Source organism: Paramisgurnus dabryanus, chromosome 15, assembly GCF_030506205.2.
Source record: "Paramisgurnus dabryanus chromosome 15, PD_genome_1.1, whole genome shotgun sequence".
Classification (NCBI taxonomy): domain Eukaryota; kingdom Metazoa; phylum Chordata; class Actinopteri; order Cypriniformes; family Cobitidae; genus Paramisgurnus; species Paramisgurnus dabryanus.
In genome coordinates, this window is record NC_133351.1 from 20574188 (window position 1) to 20599144 (window position 24957).

Genomic DNA, 24957 nt, shown 5'->3' on the forward strand with positions numbered 1-24957 from the left:
TTTCAAATTATTACATAACTACAGTTACACGAGTGCAGCATTCTGTTGGCATACTTTATTGAGATCCATTAAAACCAACCACAGCAACAAACTGAGTGACACCAAATATTTTTATAAACAATCTTATATATTCTCAAAACATTCTTTTTTTTCTTTACTTTTACTCATCAACCGTTGTCGGTATTTCAAGATTCTTTCAAATATTTTGCTCTATTCTGCTGTTCAAGACATTTAATTTATTCATTTACATTACTCTTCTTTCACCTTTACCTTTTCCCCAATAAAAAAACCCTGGTCACTTAATATTTACAAAACGGAAACAGTATCTCTAATATCTGTCTATTATGCTGTGAAAGTGAATATGTATCTCAAAACCCAGTGCGCTAAAGGTCCCAAGCGCCCAACGCCCCGATCAGTTTGCGCATGAAGTCGAAAACGCCTCTTGAAACGCATCGTGAGACTTCCGGTGAGTGCGCGGCTTGTAAGTGGCTTTGATTGAGCTCAGCGGTTGCGGCAGCGGACAGGAGCTCGTTGGACTGCCGCAGACACTGACAGCAAGCCGAGCCAAATGAACAGCCTCACTTCTCTCACCACCGGCAATGACAGCCCGAAAATGATGCAGTATTTCAAAACATCCTCCTCAACAGCCATGGATACGGTTCACATTAGAATATTAAGGGAGTGAATCGCTGTTACAGAGCGCTCTATTTTGTCGTGAATTGGAGCGGATCGTTAGCTTAGCTGACTAGCAGCTGATAGATTTTCAGTTTCTGCTACAGACAGGGTGGTGTTTGCCGGAGGCCATACACCAGCAATGGGAATCCTATTTACAAAGTTGTGGAGGCTTTTTAACCATCAAGGTATGTCATGTAACGTTAGTATGTCTAAATAAATATCGTTGTTATTTCATTGAATCCGTCCTAAACGCTAACGTTATGTGACTGGTGAATTAGCCAACAAGCGTTTGCTAACCTAACGTACCTTCTATTATCTCCTGAACACACCGATGTTGGTTGGTTCGTTCGTATATGAAACTAAATTATGTACAAAATATTTATTTTTTTATGTGTAATAATCAGGTCAGATATTTGTTTACTGTCTGACTTTACGTTTAAATAATCGATACGACAAAAAAATCCGGCTTAGTAAAGGTCAGACTGGCTATTGACAGATGTACTGCTGTCATGTTCAGTTCTGTTTATGTGTTCAGAATAGCTTGAACGCTCTCAGATAAATACTGTTGTTATCATAATTATTTATTTACTGTAACGTTATTATACTTGTACTATATTTACTACACTTTGTTAATGTTTTCTATGGTATTAACTAACTTATAGTAAATGTAGCAAATGCAGCAAATACTGCAGTAAACTTAAATTTTTACTAAGGCTTAATAACTCTATAGTACAGTATCTAAGTATACAGGTTACTATAGTAAATACTAAAGTTACTACTGTATTTTATGTGAGCTGATATCTGCATTTGTAACTAATGGATAATTATTGCACAACATTGTGGGCTCTGTGACACGTATGAAAGTCATATTAAATAGTTGAGTAATTGTATCTGATTTAAACAAATTGGTGATATGGTGGTTAAATGCTGATTTTTTTCCACTGTGTGTTGACGTGTTGTAGTTGTATGCGCCCGGTCTGGTATTGATATATTGTAACACAGGTTATTGAGATGTGTCAATATAATGTGAATGTGAATTGTGAAAGCAATTGTTATAGCAGTTGTAATTGTTACATAATTCTATAACAACAATTCTTAAGTCTTTTCTCCCGCCGTAAGATGTACTAGTGCGCCTTTCAATGTCAAATGCAACATAACCCAGTGGAAGGTTTCTCTTCAGTTCTCACCTTACTCATTAGCTGAACTGATCATTGTGATATGGGTGAGCTTTGTAACTTGAGAGTAAGGTACTAGAGAGTGTCGCTGGCAGGTAGGTTCATAGTTGAGGTCCAGTTAGCTTAAAGGGACATTTCATCGGGAGAAACATTAATCTTTATTGAAAGTGTGTCATATTTGTAGTCAAAATGTAACATACATTTAGAATTTTGTGCCTATTTGACAGAGAAAAGACAGAACGTGACTTTAGGGCACATTTGAATGGAAAACTACAACTACCACAATGCACAGCATTGCAAGCCACTCCCATTAATCAGAACACCGCTCAGATATGCTATTGTGTACATTAATGCCACGTTAGTATAACAAAGAAAGGTAGGAGAAAGCTTTATTCAGTTTTGCTTGGCCAAACATGTATGTTCCCAAAGAAGAAAAAGCCGCATCCTGCACACAAACGCGTCTGACTCTGCGTCAAACTCCACAGACGTGCTGGCTCGGCACTTATGCTCGTAAGCCGAAACACAGCTGTGAAATAATCACACCCAAAGTTACTCTCTTGTCCGGGACCATTTACCAAACAAACGTCCATATCCTGATCTGAGGCTCCAGCCTACACCCTCTTCCATATAATATCAATTACCTTCCGCTATTATTGTGACATGAAGTCTGTCTCGCTCCACAATGTCTGTTAGCTTAGCTTAGCATAAAGATGGCAGCTGATTGTTCATCTGTGTTCATATAATTTCGTAAGTCCCAGCCACTGATCTGTAATAGTTTTGTAGCGTGAGTGGGTCCCACCTATAGCCCCCACATTGGAAAAATGAGGAATGAGTGTTTGTAGTCTTTCACCCTCGACATCATTTAAAGAAGGAAGTGCAACACTGAAATCTGTATATCTCTCGTCTCAGGGGAAACTGAGGGAATGATGCCCGACCATTCAAAAACATGACTGGGGTTTTAACGATACAAAGCTTAATGCAAATCGGTAAAGGGTCGCTTTAAAGGAATATTTCACCCAATGACCCAAACATGAAAATTCTCATATAATTTACTCACTCTCGTATCTGTAAGATGTAACTGGACCATATAATGAAAGCAGTATTAAAGGTGCAGTGGTAACTTTTAAAAGAATCTAATGACAGAAATGCAATATAATACACATCACTATATTGTCAATGGTGTATACAGACCTTACATAATGAACTTTTGTGTGTTTAATACCTTAAAATGAGCCATTTTTATCTACATACATTGTGGGTCCCCTTAATGGAAGCTGCCATACAGTAGCCCTAAATGGAAAAAGTGCGCTACAAAACGTGTTTTGTCACTACTGTATTTTGTCTTAGATGACAACATGTTTGTCCTTTGGCGGCTAGCATAGCTTCTCTATACATTTAGGTGAACGGTGGACTGAGCTGTTGGTTGCAATTTACAATCTCACTGCTAGATGTCGTTAAAATCTACACACTGCACCTTTAAGGTAAAGTACTAAAGAAAGTCCTAAGTTCAGCTAATGTCTGCAATCTCCCAGTAAGATAGCCATGAGGGTGACAGAGGTTAAGGGTTTAAAAAAATGCTAAGGATGCTCAGATTGATCGGCCGTAGATCGATATCAGTCGATCATTGCATTAAATGACTCGATCGGTACTCGTCAAATTTGCCGATCTCATGAATTGACCTTTTATTTACTTTTGTAATCATAGGGCTCCACCATAGGGCTCCTACAAGCCGTTGCTCACGTGCAACCTGCAAATTAGAAATTCTCTCTCTGCTTTTACAGAGATATGTGTATTATATCTATGAGGGTGGGCTCCAGTCCTGTCATGCAGCGTGGCGCGTCTTCGCATCCCAATTAAACAGTGTATATATAAATAATACAACATGTATATTTATCACGAACATTGCATCTTCATGACGAACGTTTGTTATTTGCATGCTTTTTAAAGTTTTGCACGCGCACAGACACATCATGTCATTCAGCAATAGGGCTGTGATGATACATCGCATTCCCCATTAAAAATACCTGTCTGAATTAGATTCTGAATCACAAGGCTCAGATTTCGTGTTTTATGCACAGCTTGTGCATGTACTCCGGCTCTGTGATAAGTCCTTATCAATCTAAAATCACTATGAGTTTGAGTAGTTTATATTGTGGATTAAAAAGCAACACTCGTCAAACACAATCATTCAAAATATTCTTTATTATCATGAAAATACCTGAAACAATCTGAAGAACAGCGATATTAATATGACTCTAGACATTTTCTGGAATAGCGTTTGTAATGCTTCTTCTTCTGTGGCACAAAGGGCGTTTCTACATGAGAGCGCCCTCTGGCTTTTGGATGTGGCAGCATTTCACTGTAATTCATAATGTCAATAATATTAAAGAGAAAATCACTCTCTGCTCATGACTGCAGAACTGTTTTACTTTAATTCATACACTGAAGACAGTGCAGTGTGTTATTTTCAGTACTTTAACAGACATAACATAAGCCTTTAAAAAAAGGCATATTAAATTGCACTTTGTAGAATGAATATTTGTAGTGCTTATTTATTTGATTCTTTAATAAAACCACAACAATATACGTAATTAAATAATATAACAAAGGAAAGGCATATCAGCTTGAAGAATCTTATCGGTCATTAGTATCGGCTGGTCATCTCGACAAGAAATCGTACTCTGTATCGGCTGCAAAAATCCTGATTGGAGCATCCCTAGTTGTGTTATTGCGTTTAGATTTGGTACTGTGTTTTATGACTTTTTATTTGATGTAGTGTTTCAGATTTGTAATTACTTTTGCCCTTTCGTATTTTGTTTTAGACTTAATGGCTATGAACGATAGTATCCTCTTCACTCTCAAGACACGCAAAACTGCTCATATTCTCTTTCAGATCGGTTCATGTAATATTATTAAGATGATATAATCAGATCCTTTGTAAGAGTAATGTTCTGTGGAGTTTAACCCTTTCTCCAAAGTTTTGTTTTCCTTGGCAATTATTAATTTATTCCCCATGTTAAGTGACGAGATTCTTCCACGGTGTCCTGTGCTGGTTAGGGTGAAACTTTCTAGAAATGAATGAAATTCTTTTCATTGCTCTCATTTTTTACCTGCCAGATTCTCTGCACTTAGCAAACCTACTTCAGTCTTACATATTTCTATTTTTCAACTTTCTTACTGCATAGAGTAGTTTGTTGATAATTTATATTTGTTTATCTTTCCAAATTGATGTGTTTGGTTTTCTCTGAAGTGTTGAAATTGTGTATTATCAGTTTCGAAGGACCTGATAGCATCTCTTCAGGATAGTTGTAATTGACTATGGATGGGTAGTTTATTTGTTTTCTTCATAACCTAAACGGGTGGATCTGACAACAATAAAACTTGCATATTGTCTTGAAATGGTCTCATCTGCTCTTAGACTAAACAAGGTCAGTTGTTTAGTGTGGATGCTTGTGCCTCATTTTCTCATGCTATCTTGATAGGTGTGTCTGAATGTGCATATGTACCTTGCAGGTGCATAGTGGTAACAACAGAGTAAACAGTCAAACGTGATGGGACATTTTGTCAAACCAAAGACAACAAGTATAATTAGGGGTGTAATGTCATACATCATGCGATTCTGGTTGCTATGCTTCTCAATAAATTATAGTGAAATGCTGCTACATTCAAAAGCCAGAGGGCACTCAATATTTGCCGCAGAAGAAGTACCATTACTAGGGATGTCACGGTACCAAAAATCTAGTAGTCGGTACCAATACCACAAAACGTTCTCGGTACTCTGTACCTAAGTCGGTACCACAGTGTGTAAAACAGAACAATTATACTTAAACATTATTTTTTTTATATAAAAACATTTTAATATTATAGAAAACTTTTAAGAGCTTCTGTTTAGGTTGTTAATGTTTGTTGACTTTTCTCCTGACTCTCTTGGTGTACATGCTCCTCTGGCTGATACTGTCAAAATGAGAGAGAATAAGAAAGATATTTTATTTATTAAAGATACTGTTGGACAATGGCTAATAAATTAGCTAAGCCTACAGGTGCTAAGGTGCACTTAAAAAACACGCACGCGCGCACACGTACTCTGAATGCAAGCATTAGTTTAATATCACTCACATTGTTGCAGGATGAAAACAGTTATTAAAAAACCCTTAACATTTCAATAATTATTTAATCCAGTGACAGTAGGCTACATTTTGCTGACAGGATGGCTAAACGGCGATGCATGGTAGCCCATTTATAGATAGTTTATAATGTTGCAAACACAGCGTCATTAACAAATAACTGACTTACACAAAACATTAACATCTAGCATAAAGTTAGCTGGTTACACAGCATTAATGCCAGCTGCCTCAAACAAACATAATATTGGATCTGGGTTTCAGTATAAAATTAAAGTTTTACAGTTAGTATATGATGTTAATATGAATTAAAACGTACCTTTAATTCTTTAAAGAGATCAGGGTGTCTGTCTTTCAAGAGCTTTGCTAAATTCTATGTTGCTGTCCTGTGCCTCGTATATGTTCGCCACGGGCCACCAAACTACAAGCCCTGCCTGAAATAAATCATGCACATTAAGAATTGATTTAGGGATTTCAAAGTCAATATTGAGAAAACCCAGCCCTAAAAAGAAGAGAAAATGATATAGGAGTTTAAGACGCATCTAAATTCTTCTAAATAAGCTATAAAACCTCATCCTAGTTGGGCCTTTTTGTGGTCAGTTGAGAGCACAAGAATGATAGCTATTTTGAATGTGGCTGTCAGTAAAATAGAGTAAGATTTTGCATTACCCGTTTATTTGCCTATTGTGTATTGTTATAATTCAAAAGGTGAAGTCGTGTCCCAGATATGTTTTCTATTGTGGGAACTATTCGGCCATTGCGACACACCCTATAGGTGTTAAAACCTCACCTTGTTTGTAATACCTTTGACATTTTTGCAGGTGCAAACACTGTGTCTTGCGTGGCACTTCCTCGCCCCTGGACTTTTGTTTATTTTTACTCGATCACAGCTGATCTTCTCTGAAATAAATTAGCTGAACTAAGTCAATAAGTGAAATGTGGAGATATATCTACATACACGTACAGAAGCTCTTCTGGTTTCATTAGACTCCATCCAGTTATGTCTTTAAATACAGTTATGCCACAACTTTATCTGTGTGGGCTTTTAAAACTTATAGGTACTTTTATGTAGTTGTTGACCGATATGGTTTTTTTATAGCTGATGACGATACTGAAAATGCAGTGTGGAAGATTCCTGTAATATGAGGCAGATATAACCTAAATGTAATTGCAAATGTATTTTGAAGTGCTGGTAATGATGTAGAGTATTTAATATAAGTCATAACTATATTCCTGTTTTTTCTCCAGAGCACAAAGTTATTGTTGTTGGCCTGGACAATGCAGGAAAGACCACCATACTTTATCAGTTGTAAGTATTACACTTAGTTTCAGTCCAGGTTCTGCTTTAGTCTATTCTGCTTTAGTTAAAATATCAGTGGCGGTCAGTGACTTCTTTTTTCGAGGGCGCTCGATGCGAAGTTCATCACAACATGTATGTAGCCTGTCATGTGTGTGGTTTTCAATTTCAAAATATGTGTTTGGCGCATTGAGTAAACCTGTGTGCATCACGTGTCTTGTCAAAATAAGTGTCTGCTTCAGCTTCTAAAGGGTTATTGATAAAAGAGACGCTCGCGTTTGCCAGATACTCCCATAATCTCATGCGTAATCAGAGTTTACTACTAAGGGAGTGTCATAAACGGTTTTGACGGGTGTGCAGCAGACACTAATTTTGACAAAACACGTGATGCACATGGTTCACATGACGCAACAAACACACATTTTGAAAACACGAGCAACACACATGACACTCCGAAGCCATATTCTGAATTTGCGCCCCTCGGAAAAGCAGTCAGGAGCCCCCAATGTAAAATTTTACATCAGGCTGCTGTTGTTGTACAGTATGTGTTTACATTGTTCTGATCTCCAGCTCGATGAATGAGGTGGTGCACACTTCACCTACCATAGGCAGCAATGTGGAAGAGATTGTGGTCAACAATACACATTTCCTTATGTGGGACATTGGAGGACAGGAATCTCTGCGCTCATCTTGGAACACCTATTACACCAACACAGAGGTAAACTTCCTGTGCATTTTGTCTTTGTTCTTGAATGTACAGTAATGGCAATATCTCAGTAAATGTTTCTTCTGTGTAGTTTGTGATTGTGGTGGTTGACAGCACAGACAGAGAGAGGATCTCAGTGACTAAAGAGGAGCTCTACAGGATGTTAGCCCACGAGGTCAGTATATGCAGCTCCAAAAGAGCACAAAAAACATTTAAATATAATCATTTAATTATAATAATAATTTATGCATTTGTGTAATGTTTAAGAAAGAATATGTGTAATTTAAAGGTCATTTTTATCATTTTTTTTAAATGCTCTCTAATTAAAGTAACGAGACACTAAACCTGCTGTTTTTAGTAGTGTGCCCCTTGCATGCTTGTCTGGTTTTCTCTTCTGCTAAATGTGTTATTCTGCTCGCTTCCCGTTTTTTATTTTTAGGATTTGAAAAAATCAGGTTTATTGATTTTTGCCAACAAACAAGATGTAAAGGGTTGTATGACTGTTGCTGAGATTTCCCAGAGTCTACAGCTCACCTCCGTGAAAGACCATCAGTGGCACATCCAGGCCTGTTGTGCCCTTACTGGGGAGGGGTAAGAGAACTTGTATATTGTTTGAAACACAGAGACCTAGTTAAATGTTAATTGCTATCTGTTATGTACTTCATAATTACTCATACATGGACGGTCTAAAAGCTTGGCACAATATAGAAAGTGATAAAAGTGCATCAGTAAAAGGGATCTAAAAGTTGCGTAGGCAGCAATTGCTGCCAGACTAATGCTGACTCGGCCTTGTGCTTCCAGTCCACACTTGTCAAGTGTCTTGGAGTATTTTACTGTAACGTTGGAGCACAGTAAACACATCACAATGTCTTTCTTTGAGTAAGAAAGATAAGTATTATTGTTAAGTGCTAATGCTGAATATCTCTTTCCTGTGCACAGGCTTTGCCAGGGTCTTGAGTGGATGATGTCACGACTGCGAGTAAGATGACCTCTGACCTCAGTGTGCTCTCTGTCTCTTTCCTACCGGGCGTGGAGGCCGGTTGTCGCTCACTGTGAAGGTGACTCAGCGACGTCACCAGAACTGGATTAATTTATTACAGATCACTGAGTACTGTGAACAAACAATCCGCAACTAACTAACTAAAATGTGTCAGGATTTGCAAAACAGCAGAAACTTGATTCGTTGTTGTCGTTTTTCTTTGCACGGATGACCATTAAAACAGTCGAATAAGGCAGCACAGATCTTGGACTAAGAGGACTTGTCTCTAGTTAAACAAATCTTTGCCTAGAGTGGCCTTGCTGCTTTGCCTGAATACCTGACATGGTGTTGCCCCTGGTGTATGTACAGTCCAGTATTTTCATTAACCTTGTGCCTGCACCCGACACTCTGCCTCTTGTGAGCTGAAGAGACAAGATCCATGCAAGGGGAGACTGCACTCATGTAAAATACAATTAAATAAAGTGTTTTTATCTGTCATGACGAAAGTTTCACACTTTCATTCTTTACCAATTTACTTTTGTTACCTCTAGGGGGCGACAGGTGGTTTGCAAGAACAACACCACATAGTAATTGTACGAAAGTTAATTTATTCTGAAAGAGAAAGCTGTTATATTTTAAAAAGCAAATGAGAAGTGATTGTTCACACTTCAGAGATGTTTACAGTTAATCTGGATGAAGCATTTACACTAAAATAATAGTGTTTCACATTGTATGTTACATACAGACATACTAATGTCAGTTTTAATACCTCAGGCTTTTATTTAAAAAAAAATAGTTTTTTTATACAGGTGTAATTTAATTTTAATAAGTATGTAAACAGATTATAATATATAAAATTAAAAAGGTATTTATATTTATAAAACAAATAGTTCTGGTCTAAGCTTTGTCGGTAGTCAACTGTTAGTTTCACTGCTCAGAACCCATAGCCGATCATTATTTTCATTTCAGATTAACATTCTGTTACTGCTTACATGTAGGACACAAGACTTTCTAATAGAGAATGCATCAATAATTTAAAATAAAATAATAAAAATAGTGTTCTTTATATTTGTTTTGGAAAAGTAACCTTAATGCATAATTAAAGTGAAGTATTTTGACATTTTTCCTGTTTTTGTTTAATGTGCAGATAAAAAGGTGCATTATCTAAGTGGGAAAATACATATTTTACTTTCCTTAAATTTGGTGGTATCAGTTACATACACACTTTAAAATGTAAGATCAGATATTTCTGAAATGTTTTCTTATTCTTAATTATCGGGCTGTCACAATGATTAAATAATCACCTCATCACAATTGTTTTACCTCATCGTGATAATTTCAGATCACTGCAATGATTGCACATCTCTTTAAAAAACACAAGACGGAGCTGCAGAGCCTGTATAAATGAGACAGTATCGGATGGCGCTCCTTGACTGACAGTGTAACGCCATACATTGCAAAGCCATTCAATACAGTGCAAAACTTTGATAAGTAGAATGAACTGCCAGGAAAAACATACATTTCCAAAACAGAAATTCCAAATTTAGGGAAGTGAAGGATGCTATTTTTAAGGATCTGAAAGGAATTGATTGTTTGTTTGTTTGTTGCAGCCACTACAGACATGTGGTCCAGTACTAATATGACCTTAGTACGAGTGGCTACTATTTGCGGCCTGTTCTGGTATAGTCTGTTTTTTTCCAGTTTTTTTTCAGATACTTAACTGTGTTTTCTTCTCATGAAGAATTTTCAGTTTTTGAAAGATATATTCATTAAATTACTACTTTTAAATATGTGTTATGTGTATGAATTTACTGCCAGGTAAACCTTGCAAAATATTTTATTTAAATAAGCACAACAATGTGTGAAAATTATTTCATGAACAAACAAAAAATGCATGAAAATTAAATGTCAAAGCAATACAACAGACCTAAAACACGCAAATAAATGTCAAAATCGTCACAATTTATTAGACAATTAACCGCCAAATTTCATGATCGGTACAGCCCTACTTATTTACTTGTGTATTCTTTTGACTCATCTTTGCTCCTTTAGACGTGATATCATGGAGATGTTAGACTTGTCCTCAGACAGAGTGTATAATCCATGACATTTGATCGACTTTTCTCCGGGAACATTATTCAAAAGATGATCTCATGTAGATCTGCAGTGCCTATTAATGAGGGATGAGACACAACTACATTAACAGTTGTTTGGATCCGTCTGTAGATGGGACAACACTGTGGGGTTGTTAGTACTTGTAAGCTCTTAGTGTGCTCGTTATGTGATAGTACACACTGCACCTTTCTGACAATATTCAACAATGTTGCATACATAAAAGACGGAATGTCATTGCTATACAAACTTTTCCCTGCTTTCTGACATGTCCAGTGCAGTTATTTCTGCTTCACTTCATGATTCCTGATAAACATTGTCATCTGTCACAGGATCTGTGGTCAGCTTCTGCAGTGTTGTGGAATGTTGTTGTTTTCCAGAGTGAGCGATGTCGATTTATTTTAACAGAGTGTCATCCAAGGTGTTTTAATACCCATCCTCAGCTGTTCGGACCAGCCCCTCATGAGGTGCTCATCTTTCCAGTGACTAAGCTAAGCTTTATGAAGCTTAAAATCAGAAGTTGCTCTCCTGCTGTCTTCGGTGTAGATCAAACTCCATCAAAAGCATCCATATACATAAAAAAATTAAAGGTTGTTAATTTTGCGTAAGCAATAAAGTTTAATGCTACACATTTGTTTTAGTTTTGTGTTCAAACAGCAATTTTAATGGGTAACTCTGACAGAAGATAACTCTTTCACATAACTTTATCTTCTTTTTTTGAAAATAATTATCTCAGTTAAGAAGCTTGGCTGCCTGCTCAGTTTACTTAATTAGGATGAGTTGGATGTTTACTTAATCGATTTGTGTTGGGACAAGGTCATACATTTTCGTTGACTAACTGAAATTATGAAAAGGCTCCCAGGATGCTTTGCGCTCATTACAGTTGTATTAAATTATGTCTTTTCAAACAAGATAGTTACGGGTACATGTTACTGTTTCTTAGTCTGTAATGTTTTCTGGTATGTATGAGTTTATGGGGATTACCATAGTGGTGAAGGGGTGAGTATATTTTTTTCAACTTACATTTTTTCACTTTAAGTGAAAGTTGATAAAGTTTAAAAAAAAAAAAATGTAGCTGTAACCAATTAATGTAATTTTAAAAAAAGTTTTTCACTTTAAATTTTTTAATTAAAGTGAAAAAAATGTAAGTTGATAAAGCCAAAAAGATAATGGGCCCTTTCTTGCAGCCAGCGCAATTGACTTTGTCAGTGACGCATGTATCGTTCGTATTTTGCGTCGGTAAACTAGGAAATTAACTTGCACTCCCTGGGCGGTTCAGCGCAAAAAAGAAGGCGTGTTGCGGCGCAAACCATCCCTGATGCTATTTTGCAGTTTCAAAAAACAATTGCGCCACTGACCAAAAAAAACTAGTCTAAAGTCAGTGGCGCGTTGCGCATGATTCATTATGCTATTTTGAGGGCGCATGCTTGACCATAATGTATAGCGTGCACAACGCGCACACACTTTGCTTATCTAATCTACACAGATGCAACAGTTATTTTTGCAAATCATAAATTGTTACAATAACAAATATTAACACATGAGAAAAGGGGAATCATAGTGGTGAGCATTGTGGTGATAGTTTTTAATTATTGTGTGGCTGCGTTAAAAAATTCTCATGCAAATAACGATTAAAATATTTTCATAAGTTTGTTGTGTGGCTGTATTACGTTTATTTTATGTAAATAATAATTCAAATGTTTTCATAAGAAACCTCAATGTATATGAACTTGATTTGTAAGAGTACTTTGGGGTTGGACCTTGCTTGCGTTTCTTGGGTCCGATATCAAAGCCCCCAAACCCTTTCAGCGGTGAGGGTGGACGCAGCGATGACCTCTGCTAGCGTCAGGTCATGTGTAGAGGCAGATCCACCTCCCATTACACGGTGTGCCCGATTTATGCTGGCAAGCTTGGGATTCCCCCGTCTCCTGACATCATTGTAGCGCTTGGCACAACGATGGGGATGCCAGCTGATGAGACTGTGGCTATTTCCTCTCACGCCTGTTTAACCGACGCTGATTTGGGTGGGTTTCTCCTATCCCCATACAAAACAACTTCTCTGTCTTTGACTGCTCTTACAAGAACATCGGTCTCCTCGGCTGTGAACCGCTCCTGGCGTGCGCCTGGTAAATCCGTCATAATAATAGCAACCCGCCATAGAACTTGCACACTTGCGTTTAAAGGGAATGTTGAATGACTTTCTGATTGGTTTATTTAACGTTACGCCCAAACCACACCTATGAATAATGAACCTACTTCAGGCCAACCCCTTATTGATTTGCGCCTGGCGCAAGAGTTATTTCTCACGCCGGGAAAATAGCAACAGCGCCCAAAATCCGCCCACAAAGTCACTTGCGCTTCGCGCTTCGCACTTGCGTTTCAGATCGTTAAAATAGGGCCCATGTGTTACCAATTGAAGTAATTGTTTAAAAAGATTTTTCACCTAAAAATGTTCACCTAAAGTGTGAAAATTTAAGCTGAAAAAGCCAAAAATATTAAGTGTTACCAATTAAAGTAATAATAAATAATAATAAAAAGTTTTATCACCTTAAAATTTTCAAAAAGTAAAATCATTTAATTTGATAAAACCTAATTTTCCATTGAAATGAATGAGATCATGTCACTCCGCCATGCTAGTCGCTGGCGGTCTGAAAGAGGTGTACTGTAAGAAAAAATATCTATTTCTGTCATACCACATTGGCAGAGACTGTCCTCCAAAAAATAATGACCTCATAAGTCGTTTGTGCAAGCACCTTATTACGATGTAAAGTGACGTATTAAGGGATTAGTATAATCTAGCGGCAGTAGCTTAGAAATACAACCTGTTGTTACATTTTAAGTTTTTTGCCTTATACATCAGATTCGACATTTCATTTTATGAATTTGTAAATGTAGAAACGGTTTCATGAACATTTATGGTTTTAAAGATATTTTGGAGCATCTAACCCCACCCTCAACCTTACCCTAAACCCAACCACTTCTCAACCATATAAAACACAACACACAAGTAAAAGTACAGTCATATTTATTGCATTAAACCGTATAAAAGTATTACAAACCATTCGCATTGCGAACTGAAGCCATACGATTATTTTATATGAAGAACTCTGTGATCAAAGCGCACAGTCAGATCTCATTCAAACATAAACCAGTATGACGTAGTCGGTCACAAGAGCCAATAGCGCTTCAGATTCTTAGCTGACGTAATGATGCGATTGGTCACGAGACACACAAAAGCCAATGCTTTTCACAATCATAGATGACGTAGCATCACGGCAGTTTTTGAATCAGTGTACATCCGGATCTGATATGTACAGCGGATTGTCATCACTTTGCATCTTTTCTTCAAATAAATCGATCGTTTGACCTCGGTACACTTGGTATATTTTAAGTATATTTTTAAAAGGTTGTGACTGTTTTGTATCCTGTGTTTTTATCATATAATAAATAAATGGGTACATTATTTGCCCTAAATGCCTGAATAGTGTAATGTGTAATAAAATGCAATTAATCCTTGTGTTTTAAATTGAAAATGTTTTCCCTGTACATGTCATCATAGCAAAATTATACGCCAAAATATCATTTTATAGCCTAATATATTAAGTTTCACCTGCTGCCGGTAGAGGCGCTTTAGTAAACGCATCTTTTGGTCGTATTTGGTGAAATGGGCAAACGACCGAAGCAATCGTATAGGTTGGAGGATATTTTGGGAGAGAACATCTGTTTTCTGTTTTTAACCATTTACTTCACAGCGTTCTGTAAGATTTCTCTGAAATAAAGATTAATACTTTTGCATTTCAAATTATAATATTTAAAGGATGTTTCAGTAATTGTGTCCGGAAAAAAGAGATTTTGTTGATGTTTATTTACCTGATCCTGAAACCTTTGTAATAATTAAAAGTGGGTAATTCTTTGTATTCTGCTTAAGGCAAATATTACTGAGTCTTCTTGAAATTGCTGTAATTTAAATAAATTATAAACATAACATAAATAAATAAACATTTGACTGAACATTCATGTAATGAAATTGTCAAAATCTCTTATTAAGTTGTTAAAATAAATTCAATTTTTTTTCCTGATCAGATAATGTAATAGTGTGAGTTGCTTGGATCATTGTTAATTTCTGCTCCATTGTTGTCTTTAAAATTAGCATTGTATCTGTTGGCCAACTTAAGAAATAGCTAATATGATTTGGGGCGGAGACATTACTCCTCCCATTCTATCTTAATTGCTCCAAAACGTCATAAATGTGTGTGCTTTTGCGCATTTGTATTAATGTCAAAACCCTGCATACAAAGCTTGACCTTAATGACAAGAGCTACACTTTTTCATTTGTCACTGCAGGTTCCTGCAGACTGACAGGACAGGAGGAAATGGTGAGCTGAGACACCGCTGCAGCTGCCTCCGTCATTCAACTCTGTAATGCTGCCCCACCAAGGAGCTGTGGAGAACTGAAGGCTTTTAGTGGAAATTATATCAGGATCAAAACTAAATGTTTTTATCATTTCCTACATGTGTATAATGCTATCAGAGAAGAGTCTTATTAGACATGTCCAAATGACACAAAGTATAAAGGGCTCAGGGAAATATGGCCTCTGCCCTTATACCCTCCTGCTGCCTTTAAAAATAGTGTCTGCTGTATTTTTGTATGTCCCTGAATAGTTTTAATACTGTAACACACTCATTAGGATTAGATCAGACACAAAGTGCAATAGAAAAGTGAGACAGCAGCTGTCTGTCTGATCAGAGACAGGGTTGCTGTGGTATTAGCATCAATGTTTTCAAACAAAACCAACTATGATGACCTGTGCCAATTGTTGTACACTCAAGAAATGTTTTGCAATCATCAAAAAAAAAAAAAAAAAAAAACTATGATATAATATCAAAGGTTGCATAAAGCTTTGTAATGCATGTGTAATACATGTAATGCACACTAGGCACTAAAATGTTAACATCTAGTCATTCTTGATTGTTCCTTTTATTTTCCTGATGTCCCTTTTAATGGGTTTTTATTTGGTGCTTGAACTCAACCAGTGACCTCTGGTTTTCCCAGGTCATCTTCATATAGGTAAGACCCAAAACATGAGTTTTATCAGTGCTTGACTGACTAACACCTCCTACGAACATCAGCATCACTTCCCTCCTTCAAATAATTTTCCGGTGTTTTTCTTTCTCTTCCTCATAGTTTTAATGCTGGTGATATGCTGAACAGGTGCACTTTTCTAAATGATGGCTAATGTATATTTAGCTTTTGAAATCTGAGAATGCTGCCCAGTGATTGGTGGATAGGAGCACATGATAACAGGAGTGCAGTCGCAGCTGTGAGCTGTTATCCAGCGTTTCTCAGGAGGGAAGAGTTGGGGAGGCTCTGGCAGCTTGGGGAACGTTTAAACTTTAAATTCACCGGTAAGCATGGAAAACCAAAAAAAGCAAACATCAAAACAAGTTTCACTCTGCAGCGCTTTTTGCATGGCCTGCTCTTTTGGATTGACCATCTTCTGGTAAATGGAGGTGATGCTGTTGGCCCTTCAACTACAGCTTAATAAGAAGTATCTGATTTTAATGGCGACCATTATGGGAGCAACAACGATTACCTATTATTGAAAACTGGAACTTATTTTCTTCAAAACTTCAAGACTTTTTTGGAGATTATCTGATGCCACTTCACTGGCAGGAGTGTGTTAGCGTCCCCATTCATAATCTTTACGATGAATATGCACCGAAAACTATCATTTGATGTGATTTTCAGGTAGTCAGGTCCTAAAAAAGGGTAGTTAGTTGCCAGACCTAAATTTAACCTGCAGCCTCAGAAGGCATTGGATCTCCACTAGCTAAACAAAGCCAGCCAATCAGCCTGCAGCATTGGCTTACATGACAAATAGCTGGAGCGATTCAGACAGCTGTCCCAAGCCTTCAGCCAGGAGGCGCAGCGTTTTAGTGGTCTTAGGTGTCAAACCCTCTCACCAACCAAGGCCTGGCGAGAGACTTTGGAAAAATTGAGATATTTTTTGTCATTGATCCACCCATATTAAGGTGCATCAGATCAGTCAGAGGAAAAACTGACACATCTGTCTTTGTTTAGGTTTGCAGGAACGCACAAAGTGGAATAGCAGATTGAAACTCAAGTGAATGGGAAGTGAGCACCTTCTTTACTGTAAGGTTGCTAAGGTATGTCAGGCGTGTGCATCTTTAAGCACAATTTTCTTTTTCACACCAAAATGTCTGTTTGTGCATTTTAAGTGAAATAAACTTTACGTTATTTGACTTATTGTTAAAAAATATGTTATTCATTGTCATGTTTTTTTGCTACAGTGATTAGTATTGTTTTTGTTACATATACACAAAACGCTTGTTCCATAGTACCAATTTTAAGCTGTGTGATCTTAATGTGCAGATTTACTGAAACTCTTTGAAGATGGCATCAGAAGAGGAGTTTGATGATGAGTTTGAGGAGGAGTATGAAGAGGTAAGAAACATTTCATTGCAATGCAAAATCCAGATGTATGACTTAAAAGTAATGCTGGTCTATACTGCTTTTTGGCTAGCTTAGTCAGTACCTTAGTTTCTCATAGGTCTACTGTAGGTATACTGGCAAATCCTATGAATAGTGATCTATGATAGCTCAGTCCACAGTCAGCAGTTCTGTAGGAGCTGCCATGTCGTATATGATTAGCATTGGATCCCATTTCAAATGACCTCTTACTTGGAGGCTCCAGCATTCTTGTGCAGTAAATTCCATTTGATAAATATTTCCTCCCCAGCAATAATTTTACAATGCATCAATTCTATCAATAGAAGCATTTTAATGCATATATGCAAGATACGGATCATTAATGTTATCATTATGTAATGAGTACTTTGTCATAATCTGGTAATAAGATCTTGTTATGTATATGGGAATGGACTGTTTTCTTCATTTGCACCAACAGTGCTTGTTTGAAACCCGAATGGAAATAACCATTGTTAGATATAATACTCTCATTTTTATACTAACAGTGGGATTATGTTCTGTTCATAGCAGCAAAATCATTTGTAAGCTTCATTAAGAGCTTAAACTAAAATGTAGGTGATAAAGATAAAAAATAATGTCTTGTTTTATGATGAGATTTATTCCTGTCACTGATTCAGCATCTCATAAGTCCATGATCTAAAGGTTTAAACACAGCTCTTTTTGAAGCTTATACAGTGACTTTGTGCACCACCTATATGTCTTTTTGTGATGTTATCTATTTAAGTATTGTCTTCTTACTGTGTTAATTGTTAAATGTTTTTGTTAAATGTATATGTCTGAGTGTTCAATGGAAGAGTGAAAGCAGAAGGTTGGTACTTTAATTCAGTATTTCCCTGGGAAATAGAGTTAAAGAACACCTTGTATACTTTCGTGTCTATTTCCAATGTAGATATACTAAAGGGGATTACAAAACTGTTGCATTTAAATATTGCATTATTATACCACAGCTGTTAAATGCTTCATTCTGATTGGTTGATAAATGTTCCACGGGCGTTCTTTTTTAGTCAATGCACACCTGAAGTAGTTCAAGGTCTGTTAACCGCATTACAGTACCATATCATTACGCCAAGTTTAACTGGAATAATAGATTTATTTAAGTTCAACAAATAAAGCATGAATATATGTCTGGTAGCGGAAGAAATAAATTAAAAAGAATAAATAAAATAATTCAAAACAGAAGAAAATGAATAAACGCTGAATGCATGCTTGTTAAGTTTTGTTTCGGCTTCATTCATGATAATATAAAACTATAACAAATTATATATAAATACTGAAGATTTAAAAAAATATATTGATAGGCCAACTTCACTGAAAACAATGATTCATTGAATTTAATCAATTTTTTTAAGGTAAGTGGTTGCAATCAATTTATTTAAGCTACATTTAAACATAAAATATACAATTTTTGTTTAAATGTAGCTTAAATAAATTGTTTAAATTCAATGAATAATTTTTTTCAGTGTTGTTCACATTGTTCCCATTGCTGCAAACACTTTTAAACTACATCAAAAGCAAAATACGTGGGTGAATAGTGCTACAGTCCTTTACTACTGCTCACTCTTTTGCGCTCTCTCTCTTCCTCTCTCGCTCGCTCTTTCGTTCTCTTTCGCTTTCTGTAAAATTAATTAGCAATGAAGGTTTTAGTTGAGATGCGTAAAAAAACTGTCCTACTCACAATAGCATTTATAAATCAAACATTCGATCAATATTATAAGGTATGGTAACCGTGGTATAAGATGAATAATTGACATCGGTCAGTTAAATTATTCGAAAATAATGCACACCCGCGTTGCATTACCACCTTTGGTGTACATTATTTTTGAGTAATTCAACGGCCCGTCATAAAATTTTCCTTACATATTTTTCACATTCATAAGGTTTCAAATCTTTTAAAGTGTTACATTTTTTTGCATTCCCCTTTAACATATCAATCTGGAAATGGGAATACCATTTTACATGTTAAGATGACGTCAATCTCCACGGATAATTATTTGGAATATCTACGTTATACGCTCTGATTTCACTACTACTTCTATCTACACTTGGAACAGGATCTCAAAGTCATCAATATTAATTCAAATGGTTTCTTTTATTGGACCAGTGGAAAGCAGACATACAGTATACATTTTTACATCACTTGTTACATTACTTTAATATTTGTTGATACTAATACCACTGATTAAAGAAAACAATGTTGATTCTTTATTGGGAGTGTTATTATTTCCAGGTCGTAGTTTTAATAAATGAAAGTGATATTATTTAAATAACAAGAATTAAGGAATAGCATTTTGCAAATATTTTTAATATGCTTTCATCCCCATTAATGGAAAAGTGGCCCTGAGCTTTGGGCCGAGTTGTTCTTCCAAGAGATACAAATATAGAAGTCGACATCTCCAGCATACACGCAGAGAGGCAAATGAGACGAGCCGCGTTGTAAATCATACTCTTAACCATTAACGTCATGCTGATAAAATGCTTTGGGGGGAGGACTCATGGAAAAATAACACCTGTATGCGGTGGACAGATTTCATTTACAGTATATTTCACTGCGTAGTTTTACATTACTTTAAAGTTTTTTACATCTTGTATTCTAAAACAGAAACGGCAATGGATAGGGTAACAAAACCTGTATATATTTCTGCTACCCACTGGTCCAAATAAAGAAACCTCTAGCTACTGTAAATTCATCTGGGGTGTTTTTTCCAGCTCTGGTTTTATGCTGTAATTTACACTGTATTTAAAGTCTCGGTCAGTAGGAAAATTCAATGATTTGGACATGATTTTTTTGATAGTACATCAGTCTCATGTATGATTGAATATTATACAGTGCAGTCAAATATGCGTCAGTGAATGTTTGTGTTGGAATTTGTTTCCTGACCCACTGTTTCTATTTACTACATTGACAATATGTTAAGCAGAGTAAATAATAATAGCCGTGAGGTCATTTGGTTGCTAAAATGGCCGGTCATACGGCTCTGTCAATCAGAGTCAAAGCTCTGTGGAGACATACTAACTAGTATATTTTCATTATTTAAACAACTACTAAGATATTCAGTAAATGTATTAATAATACTTAAATATACAGCTTGAATGCCTTGTAAGTTGCTTTTAAGAAAATCATGCTATGTAAAAAAACAACAAAAGGGATGAGGCATAATTTACTAAGGCAGCTTTTTTAAAAAAAAAAAAAAAACTCTTTGGATAACTTTTTTGATATACAGGTATGCCAAACATTAAAGGGATCTTATTATTGCACTGAATAAATGGCTACCAGAGCTGGAAAAAGTAACTTTCCCTTCATATTGTATTTTTATCGAAAGTCTTTGATCCTTATTTTGAAAGCCCAGAGTTTTTCCTATATTTATAGTACTATGAGGAGGGTCCAACAATCACCACCAGGACCACCACCACTACTAAAGTGTCTCATGTTGTAGAGGTAAATGATCTCCTCACCAGAGTCCTCTGGTGCAACAGGCTATACAAGAACAAACTTTATCAAATTGCCCTGCATGCGCCATGGGAGCTATTCTTACCATCAATTTTCTTTATTAGTGCCAACCCTGAAATACCACCCATATAAAGAGTGGATTATTAAACAAACCCCCTTGTTTAACAATTCATGATTTAGTGAAAGTAAAAGTATTATGTACAATTGAGTTTTTGGAGTTCTGATCAAATACAAAATAGCCCTCATGCTACACTGTACCGCGCTATGCAAATGACATTAGTGATATTAGAGCTTTCAGTATGTGTGTAAATGTAATATTTGTTTTAGCTTTTGTCTGTTTAATGCTTCTTGTGGTAAAACAAATTTCTTTACAGTATGGACTTTGTTTGTAATGCATGTTCTGCAGTTCTCATCTTATTTTTTTAATAACAGCTGAGATTAAATTACCACCTTATTACTTATATGTCAAGTTTCCTGATTTTTAGTGCATAACCTCTTTACATTGCTAACCGAAATAATTTCTTTTGGTGTCGGCTATTAAAGTCTCTTTAGAGAGGCGGCCATCTTTGCAATGCCTTGGGCCGGTCCTATCTACTTGAATGGGGGAAGACAGATTTCTCTAAAATTGCATGCGTAAATCAGGATTAAACAACATATTTCTGACCAACAATAAAACCTGACATCAACTATACCATGAATTTGCTTTTTAAGCTCAAATTGCAATAAAAAACAAACTTTTCGAGGTCGTTTCAGCTACTTGCATGCGCACAAGTTGACAAGCACCTCACTTGACTCTGTACAGAGCCCCTCCCCCAGGATATCGTCAATTTTGATCAAATAATGATTGGTTTTTTTTAACTGGAAGGCGGACATTTTGAGCAAAGCATTGTCCTCTATTCATAGTAATCGGTATGCTCAAACTTGTATATCCACTATCTTTCAGTGGCGGCCGGTGACTTTTTTATTCGAGGGCGCTCGATGCGATGTATGTATGTAGCCCATCATGTGTGTGGTTCATGATTTCAAAATATGTGTTCTGTGCGTCAAGTGATCCTATGTGCATCACATGTCTTGTCAAAATAAGTGCCTGCTGCAGATGCGTCTAAAGGGTTTATGATAAAAGAGACACTCGCGTTTGCTAGATACTTGCATAATTTGATGAGTTTACTGTTGAGGGAGTGTCTTGCGTGTATTTTGTGAATGTGAGCGTCTCTTTTATCATAAACGGTTTTGACGCATGTGCAGCAGGCACTTATTTTGACAAAACACCTGATGCATATGGTTCACGTGACGCAACAAACACATATTTTGAAAACACGAGCAAATGAATTTGCGCCCCTCGGATGAGCAGTCACAAGGCGCCACTGCTATTTTTGCTAATATTGTAAAGAATATATTACTAATGTGCATGATGCATGCTTTAAAATAAAGGTGTTTAAAAGGTTCTTTACAGTGATGTCATAGAAGAACCATTTTTTTGGTTCCTCAAAGAACCATTTAGTCAGAGGTTCTTCAAAGAACCATCGCTTTTTAAAATCTAAAGAACATTTTTGGGATGTTAGAGATCCAATTTGGAACCATTTCGCCAAAAATGGTTCTTCTATGGCATCGTGAAGCACCTTTATTTTTAAGAATCAAGGTAAACAACTGGATTATTGTTTCAGGGGAGATGGAAGGTAGGTGTTACAAATACATGCTTAACCTTGAATCTTCACTTTTTTTAATGATTTGGGGTAAATCAGTACAGTTAAAATTCAAGTTGTAGTAGATCATGCTGGAGACCAGTGTTGGGGGTAACGCGTTACAAGTAATGTGCATTGTGTAATAATATTACCTTTCTACCGAGTACAGAGTTAAGTAACGTAAAGTAAATTACTTTTTAAAATGTACACATTCATATTAGAGTTACTTTTTCCAAAAAGTAATGCAAGTTACTTTTTTAGTTTAATTAATTCGATTCAAAAAAATTATGTACTGAATTAAACTAAACATAGTCACATTATGCACTCTATGTGTACACGGCTGTTTGAGTCAGAAACGGCAGGCCAGAGCACAACATTTTTGTGATGAAATACGCAATTTCTGAATGCAGAACTTTTCAGTCCTAAAAACACCTGCAAGGCCTGAAAGAGATCAAGCCTCATCCAAGAAAAAGTAACGCAAAAGTAAATAAAAAAGTAGTGTAATTATTACTTTCCATGAAAAGTAACTAAGTAACGCAATTAGTTACTTTTTTTGGGAGTAACTTAATATTGTAATGCATTACTTTTAAAAGTAACTTTCCCCAACACTGCTGGAGAAAATGTGTAGTTTGCAGACTACCTTTGTAATTTCAAGAGAGAATTAAATATTTGAAGTTTATTATTAAACAAACATGTGCCACACATACTGATATGCTCCCTGATCTTTTTTTAAGCCTGGGCCTGGTGATCTTCCTAGACGCAAAGTTAGGAAGAGGGCAAAGGTGGACACCTCAAAGTTCATGACACCTTACCTGGCACACAGTCAGAAGATGCTTGACCAGTACAGCCACGTAAGTGCTTCAAAGCCAGTCGTTTTGTGTTTTAGCTTTCACTGAGCATTCAAAAATCCAAAAAGGTACAGTTTTATAAAAATCTGTGATATGTTCTTATAGAATAAATACAGGGAGGAATATGAAAAATCAAAGGGGCAACCCTATGTCATTTCGGCTGACACACCTGAGATGATTCGCATCAAGAAGGCCCAGGAACAGCTAAGTGAGGTATGCACTTCTGGTGGGTCACGTTTGTGACAGTAAAAATTCATTTACGGTAATTTGTTTATGTGATTCGTTTATTATTTAAAATGACATGCATGTTTGACTGTTGACTAGCAGAATCTGTTTCGAAAAGTGCATCATCTGTTTGTGCTTGCATTGCTTGCATTAAATTAAGTTTCCATTAAATTAGATTAAATACCGTATGGAGGGGCTGAAGGGAACCAGTCTCTACGATGGTCAAGCTCGTGAGATTGTCCATGCAAAGAATGTCTCTGAGCTTCTCAGCAAAGTAAGTGCTTTTCTCAGTTTGTTTATTGTAATATTTTTATTTTTTTGCAGTAAAACACAGCATTATTACATTTTTTCAGGCTCTGTACAGGCAGAAATGGGATGAGACCAAGGAAAGGTACTTGCTGCCTCCTGATGCCCCTGAAATGGTTCTTGCTGTAAAGAATGCAGCAAATTATAGCAAGGTAGAGCCTTGATATTACCTACGTTACAAAAGCACTAAATCTGATCTTGCTGAAAACCCTCTAAATGTTTGAATATCTCTATTAGAAACTGTACACGGAGGCATGGGATGAGGAAAAGACCATGTACTATCCATACAGTGACAGCCCAGAACTGCGCAGGGTGGCCAAAGCCCAAGAAGTCCTCAGTGATGTGCGTAAAAAACAATGATTTTGCTAAAAATATTATTAGATATGCGTTTATTACTCTCCTGGTTTTATTGCTTTGTTGTGCTCCACCTTTACAGATTGTCTACAAGAAGGGTCATGATGAGCGAAAGCGCAAGTACACTTGTCTGGCTAATCCTCCAGAGATGGAACAGGCCAAGAAAAACTTTGAAAATCGTAGTGATGTAAGACCCTAAACCCCTATTTACTGTATGTGCCGTCTGTTATTTAATAGAAGTGTTTAGCGGCTCTTGCACTTTGCAAATCTTTTGTCTTATTACATTGTGCTTGCTTAATGAGTCTTCCGGAAAGACAAGGCCTCGCGTCTATAAGAAATAGTACACTTTCTTTCTTCACAGCTTAAATATCATGAGGATTACAACAAAAATGTTAAGGGCCAGTGGTGTGAAACTCCTTACTTCGATATCGCTGTCGGAAAAATGGCCATGGACAACATTAGCGAAGTAAGTGGCAAGAACTATGCAAGCTTAAAGTAACGAAATGACAAAGTGCCAT

At 36.5% G+C, this 24957-nt stretch overlaps 2 protein-coding genes across 12 annotated transcripts in view; both read left to right on the forward strand.

The window, feature by feature from the left end:
* The first annotated feature begins 427 nt into the window (after positions 1 to 427).
* Positions 428 to 9731, forward strand: arl5a (ADP-ribosylation factor-like 5A). The gene is made up of 6 exons (XM_065292651.2): positions 428 to 860; positions 7220 to 7280; positions 7839 to 7986; positions 8066 to 8149; positions 8414 to 8565; positions 8914 to 9731. Exons 1-6 carry the CDS (start codon positions 815 to 817, stop codon positions 8960 to 8962), a joined length of 540 nt encoding a protein of 179 aa, XP_065148723.1. The 5' UTR covers positions 428 to 814; the 3' UTR covers positions 8963 to 9731.
* Positions 9732 to 16377: 6646 nt separating this feature from the next.
* neb (nebulin) overlaps positions 16378 to 24957 on the forward strand; it is a 58605-nt gene continuing 50025 nt past the window's right edge. For 10 of the 11 annotated variants that reach the window (XM_065251472.1, XM_065251482.1, XM_065251471.1 and 7 more), the window contains exons 1-11: positions 16378 to 16471; positions 17148 to 17233; positions 17460 to 17531; positions 20944 to 21012; positions 23441 to 23557; positions 23660 to 23767; positions 23955 to 24053; positions 24133 to 24237; positions 24323 to 24427; positions 24522 to 24626; positions 24801 to 24905. In XM_065251472.1, the coding sequence (XP_065107544.1) occupies positions 17481 to 17531; positions 20944 to 21012; positions 23441 to 23557; positions 23660 to 23767; positions 23955 to 24053; positions 24133 to 24237; positions 24323 to 24427; positions 24522 to 24626; positions 24801 to 24905 (864 nt within the window). In that variant the 5' untranslated portion in view covers positions 16378 to 16471; positions 17148 to 17233; positions 17460 to 17480. The remainder of the gene's footprint in view (positions 16472 to 17147; positions 17234 to 17459; positions 17532 to 20943; positions 21013 to 23440; positions 23558 to 23659; positions 23768 to 23954; positions 24054 to 24132; positions 24238 to 24322; positions 24428 to 24521; positions 24627 to 24800; positions 24906 to 24957) is intronic. The other variant, XM_065251474.1, reaches the window with a different exon arrangement.